Raw genomic sequence first — 7,023 nt, 5'->3', positions numbered from 1 at the left:
TGCAGATTTTACTGAGTTTAACGTCAATGCCACCAGATGACTTCAAGACTCAGCCTACCGAAGGTCAATATACGGGGTCATCAAATGTTACAAAAAAATTAATTAAATCTGACTCCTTTGGTGTAATTTTGACTTAAATGTGCACAAGTAGGCCTATATTGCATGGATGCTAATGAAGCAGCCCTTGCCATACACAACACTTGTCCCCCTTGCTTTCCTTTTTTTTTTTAAAACCGTTTTGTCATTTCCAACTTCAGCTCTTTAAATATATTGCTGATATACTGTTTACATCAGATTGCGCCTTTTGCCTCATCCTTTGACCAACTGAGAAACATGAAAATGGTCTTTTTAATTCCTTATTGGATTGGATCATACAATTTGGGTAAAATGAGTTTCATTCTTGAGACGGACATTTGCAAATGTTTATTTTCTACCAAATTGCCTCATTTAAAAATTTAGGCACAAGGGATTTTTTCTTTCTTCTGAGTTTCTGAAAGCAGCATTTAATGGCTGCAATATGGAGCAAAATGTATGACACAATTTGGATTTCAAGAAGTGCAGATACACTGCTGACCATGGAGCTCCCATATGTTGGCTATTTAGACTTGGACATAGAGTGACTCTCTAACATTGACTTAGTGTAAAAGTGTCCATTTCATTTAAAAAAAAAAAAATGGTTTTGTCATGAGTGTCCAGAAAAGGCCCCTCTGACAGCTACTTCTGTTTGACCCTATTTTGTTTCCCCTGTCCATATTTGGCCAACACCGCCCCCTTTCTTCTGATTGGTTACCTCTGTGTAGAAGAGCCAACCCTCACCACTTCTGAGCGCAGTGTTTGTTATGTTGTCGTTATTGGCTTGGGAGCGGAGAGGTAGCCGGAGATCTTTGCTAGTGATGCAGATAAGCTCAAGAAATTCAAATGACTTGGTTTCAGGGCTCTCGGCAGGAAAACGTCTGGAACTCAGGAATGCGTGGACGATTTTAATTCATAATTCACATGTTTACTGAGGTACCGTCGAGCCAATATTACATCCCATTGGTAAAATATGGCAGCTTTAAAGAAGTGGAAGCTCCCTCTGCTGGCCGTAGATAGACTGCATCATTAGCATTACACGGTAAAAAAAAATAAAAGGCTGTGCAGTAGCCTACTGAGAAAATAAAACATTTTTCAGGTTGTTGTGCAAACAAACTGGAGTTTGAAGGGTTAAAAATGGATGGATATTCAAAATAATAGAAGAAGCAAATCAATCTTGGATAGGATTCAGCCGACCAGATCCTTGTCTTTGTTTCACAAGTGTGCACCAACTTCACCCGCTGGGAATAAAACCTCCCATGCTGCACTTCTTCACAAATCAAGCGCAGCCACACACCCACAGAACGCCCCCTCCTCCATCATCACCATAGTAGTGTCAGCCTGGCCGCCGCTGCTGCATGCGCACAGACGCACTGTGGCACATTTCCAACAACTGCGCACGAGAAGCCCGCCGCTGGTCCACAATTGCGGATATCCCCCGACACGCTGCACCTTTGACGCCGTGTCTTGCATGTGGCAGTGAGTTGCGGCCAGCCGGGCTTCGGCATGGCAGCAGCAGCATGATAATGGTGCAAGGGTGCTTCTCCGGTCCGCCTTTGGATGACTTTTCTTCAGAGGAATGGGTTGTTCGTCGGCCCTAAGAACGAATTTGGTGCGCGTGGACTCTAATACCCTTCGTTTATTTTTCGAGTGTACCGCTAAGCATTTGGTACTGCTTTCTCTCTTTTCCCTTCTTCTTCTTCTTCTTCTTCTTCTGCTGCTTCTTCTTCTTCTGCTTCTTCTTCTTCTTCTTCTGCTTCTTCTTCTTCTTCTTCCCTCCCACTCGTGGCGCAGAGACGCTAATTGGAGAGCATCTTAATTGATGAAGAACAACCACATCGGGCTTTGACCTCCACGCTTACGCTCTTTCTATTCTGGCATTTCTTCTCCCGTGGCGCACCTTCAGCACGTCACCTTCTTGCTCGTCCGACCTTTACATTGCACCTTTATTTAAGGACAATGCCGGTGAACGCGTTGCCCCGGGCGGGCATCAGCGGCCAGGGCTCCCTCAGCCCGGCGTCGCTGTCCCGGAGCCTCTTTCGGCTGAGGGAATACCGGACTCGGACCCGGATCATGCTGGCTCTCGGAGTCTCTCAGATGGTCCTGGGGAGCCTCATCCTGGCCGTCAGCTTCGCAGCTCTGGCGCTCACCACGTCTCCCAGGGTGCGCCACTCTTGCCCTTTCTGGGCTGGTTTCTCCGTGAGTACATTTTTCTTTCCCCCTTTCTTTGTTTTGACACACTCGAACTGTTGTACTGTATTTGCGGGGCAATGGAAAAGCACGACGCACTGGCGAAATTGAAGTGTACAGCTGTGTTCTCCCACCCTTATTGAGCCAACGGCGCCAAGGCACACACTGTTACAGAAGACATATGAAGGTACACCACCGTGTCCCAAAAAGTGGATTTGCCATCAGAAGAGCATTTAATTGCTCTACCTGTCACTACACGTCGCTGGCGTAGATAGATGAACATCTTCGTACTAGGCTAAATAAATCACCAAAGCGACCAATTAAGCCAAATTGGACATTTTCTCAGGGCACACCTGATGATCTCTTCGAAACACCAGCGTTGGGATTGGGAATCACTAAAGTGCTGCAGTGTGGGAGTGGTTAGCAGATCTGTCTCACAGCTCTGAGGTTCTGGGTTCCGACCTTTCTGTGTTATCCCTGTGCCTGCGTGGGTTAAAATCCGGCCTCACCTGTGTGCAGTTTGCATGTTCTCCTTGTGCCTGCGTGGGTTTCCTCCGGGTACTCCGGTTTCCTCCCACATTCCAAAAACATGCATGGTAGGTTAATTGAAGACTCTAAATTGTCCGTAAGCATTGAGAGTGTGAACGGTTGTTTGTCCATGTGCCCTCTCACCCAAAGTCAGATGGGATAGGCTCCAGCTCACCCATGACCCTAGTGAGGTCAAGTGCTGTAGAAGCGGAATGGAAAGATGGTTACAGACATGATTTGTGTGATTTAAGGATGTTTTCATTTCATCTCATGTTCCAGAACACAAATTAGTGGCTTTACTGCACTTCTTGTTACTGTAAAAAACATTATGTATTCATCCCCATAATTTGCAAATGCTGTGAAATAAGGAATGACTTTAGGACTATACAGCCATTAAATACATCTCAGGCTGTTATAGCAATACATACAAATCTCTCCTCAGAAATTATGAAAAATATACGGATGACATCAGAGGAATCTTGTTGGACGATTAGTAAGTGTGATTGAATGACATCATCATTGCTTTGCTGTCCATGAACTTGCCTTCAACCCTTTTGCCAAAAAGTTCAATATTTTGGAAATGGGCTGAGGAAAACGTTCCAGATGAAACTTGCATTTTCTATATACCCAAGTCCCAGTGACACTTATTCCAAAAGAAGGAAGGATCTGACTCAACACTGGCTGTTAAGCAAAGACAAATGTGTCAAGTGCAAAATAATATACAGTGGAAATAAAGTTTGCATACCCCTGTTCAACTGCAACATTTTTGTAATATAAAAAAAAGAAAGAATTTCACAACTTCTTCCACCATAAATGTGATGTGTACAATTCCATTGAACTTTTTTTCAAAAAAATCTTACAAAGGGCATGCAAAAATAAACAATTGAGATGATTTGGTTGAACAAATATGCACCCCCTCTGATAACTGGGGATGTGGCTGTTTTCATAATTAACTAATCACATTCAAACTCCTGTTAAATGGGATTCAGAACACAATGGCCACCATTTAAATTGCCTCTGATTCACCCCAAATCAAATTATTTTTCCTAATTGAGTTGTACAGGTTATAGGTCACATTAATGGTGAAAAGAAGTTTTGAAATTATTCACGTTGAATGATGTGATCTTTTTTTGTGTCACAAAGACCTGGCATTTAAACATGCCTGTGTAGACTTTTTATACCCACTGTACATGTAATGGGTACTCACATTAAAGCAGACAAAATGTGTCCAAATACTTTTGTCTAGCACTACCATCTATTGTAGTTGCATACCAGCGTGACAGAGGACGTAGTGGCTATCCCGGGAGTTTGTTTTGCTGTTGTTATGGGCAGGGGCAGTGCCGGGACATTGTTGAGAAGAGAAAAAAAAAATCACTAATTAAAAAATATTATTTTCTAGGCCTCCTGTCAGTGATGGGCCCTTGGAATTGTCAGCATTTACAAATCAGCATTAAAAACTTAGCAGCTCCCTAAAGAACAAAAAAAAAAAGTCTACTGATGATAGTGGAGAAATGAGGACCATAATAATAGTTCATGTGTCATATGAGCAACAGAGAGGATGACATCATAGCAAACCTCCAATGCCACGCAAATATGATTGGAGACAGAACTGGAATGACATCAGACTGCATCATCATCTTGCAACACTTAGTTAGTGGAGGATCCTCAGGTGATGACAACATGTGTGTAGACTTCTAATACCCACTGTACATGTAATGGGTACTCACATTAAAGCAGACAAAATGTGTCTGCTTGAGTTTGTTTTGCTGTTGTTATGGGCAGGGGCATTGTTGAGAAGAGAAAAAAAAAATCACTAATTAAAAAATATTATTTTCTAGGCCTCCTGTCAGTGAGGTGATGACAACACATTTCTTATGTTCTGTACAGAGCAGTGGAACCTCAAAGGTTGAACGATCTGATGCTGGTCACCCCAAGATTTTTTTCCCCATAGGAAATAATGGGAATTAAAAAAGAATTCAGAATCAGGATCAGCCATATTGGCCAAGTACAGTATGTTACAGGACGCACAAAGAATTTCTCTCCGATAGTTGGAGTCACTCTAGTATGACAACAAACTGCCACTATGACCAAATTTAGGACATTACAAAAACATGTGTATGGAGAGTCATTGAGGAATGAAATGTACCACTAGTGGGGTGATGCAGATATAATGGCATTGTGCAAAAGATGTAGAGTACTCAAGCAATTTAGAGCAACTAATAGTGCAAAGATCTGGTACAGTGACGATTGTGCAAATGGTGCAGAGAGTTCTCAAACACATAAGTGGATGGTAGTCATCAACAACAGTTAGTGTACGAATAATGTAGAAGTGTCCCAACAGAGATGTGCAAAATTGGCAGCATGTTACAAGGTTGATGGCGAGAGGGAAGAAGCTGTTGGAATGCCTGCTGGTTTTAGTTTGCGTTGTTCGATAGCACCAACCTGAGGGAAGGAGCTGAAAGCTGCGTGAGCTGGTGACCAGTATGTGGGAGGGTCCAAGAGAATTTTGCGTTCCCTTGTTTTAGTCCTTGCAGCCTGCAAATCCTAAAGAGTAGTAAGAGTAGGCTAACTTTTTCGGCAGCCTTGACTGTCCGTTGCAGTCTGATCTTGTCCTTGTTTGTGGCAGCACCAAACCAGACTGTGATGGATGAACACAGAACCGATTCAATGAGTGCTGTGTAGAACTACCTCAAGAGCTCCTGTGGCAGGCCGTGCTTCCTCAGAAGCTGCAGGAAGTACCTCCTCTGCTGAGCCTTTTTGAGGATGGAGTTTCCCATTTCAGGTCCTGAGGGACAGTAATTCCCAGGAACTTGAAGGTCTCGACTGTTGACACAGGGCAGATGGACAACATGAGGGGCAGCTGTGGCAAAGAATGTTTTCTGAAGTCCATGTTCATCTCTACGGTCTTGAGCGTGGTGTTGGGCGCACCAAAGCCGCTCTACTTCCAGTCAATACACAGACTTGTCAGCGTCTTTGATGAGGCCAGTCACTGTGGTGTCGTCTGCAAACTTCAGGAGTTTGACAGTCGTTCGGGTAGAGAGATCAGAGCAGAGGGGAGAGGGCCCCGGTGCTGATGGGGAATATGGATGTGATGTCTCCCAGCATCACCGGCTGTGTCCTGCCCATCAGGAAGCTGTAAATCCACTGACAGATGGAAGGCGAGACGCTGAGCTGGAGAAACTTGGAGGAGAGGAGTTCGGGGATGATGGTGTTGAATACAGAGCTGAAGTCCACGAACAGGATCCTCGCGTAGGTCCCTGTGCCGTTGAAGTGTTCTAGGATGAAGTGCAGTCCCATGTTGACTGCATCATTCACAGACCTGTTGGCCCGATAGGCAAACTGCAGGAGATCCAGCGGGGGTCTCGTGACGCTCTTGAGGTGGTCCAGCACGAACAAACACCATAGACACAACATTACATCCCAAATACTAGAAAAACTAGTAGCAAAATACGGGACTTTAAATTTTTTTTTTAATGCTTTTGAACACCACAAAAATGTTGCAAGCATAAAATGGTAGGTGGTATATAAAATGGTATATGCATGTCCCTGCAGAGGTAGGGTGTTGGTGGTGTCTGGGTGTGAGCTGTGGCCGACAGCAGCTCCTGCTTGAGTGTGCTCCTGTGTTGTGTTTTACTGTTCTTGCCGGGTTCAATAAATGGCTCTGAGGTTCACTGGCAACTGTGGCTCTCCTTTACCACATGTGAAGGCATTAGAATATTTAAGTATACCGTAAAAACCCATAAAAATTGAGAGCTTAAAAACATGATCTAGCAGAGGCACACGTGTGTGTGTGTGTGTGTGTGTATATATACACAAACACAATGTGTATGCTATACAGCTCATTATTCTCTGTTTACAGTCGTCTCTTTTTAGAATCAGTTTTTACCATGTTACATTTTCTTGGTGGTTTTTGTATTTATGAGCACACATTTCCTTGATTTGCAGCCAGAGACCCTGTGCAGGGGCACTTCATTAATTATAGAGGTACTGGGGCAGAGTGCATGAGGAGGCGGAGCGAGTAGGGGTCTCCTCGGTGCCATCAGGGCCATCTGTGTTTGTGTTCGAGGACGTGCTCAAAGCTGCGTGTGTGCGGCAGGGTACAGTTACAAGGGAATAGTAAGTAGCCACAGGGGTCAGGGTGCAAAGGACAACACGCATTCAGAATTGGGTGCCTTGAGTTTATTGGACAAACTTGACGACCTGAGACAAGTTTATGTCCGGACAGCTGCATGT

General features: G+C 44.2%; 1 protein-coding gene across 3 annotated transcripts in view; it reads left to right on the top strand.

The window, feature by feature from the left end:
• The first annotated feature begins 855 nt into the window (after positions 1 to 855).
• fam189a1 (family with sequence similarity 189 member A1) overlaps positions 856 to 7,023 on the top strand; it is a 127,354-nt gene continuing 121,186 nt past the window's right edge. For 2 of the 3 annotated variants that reach the window (XM_061759162.1, XM_061759158.1), the window contains exon 1: positions 856 to 2,271. In XM_061759162.1, the coding sequence (XP_061615146.1) occupies positions 2,032 to 2,271 (240 nt within the window). In that variant the 5' untranslated portion in view covers positions 856 to 2,031. The remainder of the gene's footprint in view (positions 2,272 to 7,023) is intronic. The other variant, XM_061759159.1, reaches the window with a different exon arrangement.

This window comes from Phyllopteryx taeniolatus, chromosome 2 (genome assembly GCF_024500385.1).
Source record: "Phyllopteryx taeniolatus isolate TA_2022b chromosome 2, UOR_Ptae_1.2, whole genome shotgun sequence".
NCBI classification, from domain to species: Eukaryota; Metazoa; Chordata; class Actinopteri; order Syngnathiformes; family Syngnathidae; genus Phyllopteryx; species Phyllopteryx taeniolatus.
Note: the sequence above shows the minus strand (reverse complement) of the source record. Positions and strands in the feature narration are given on the sequence as shown.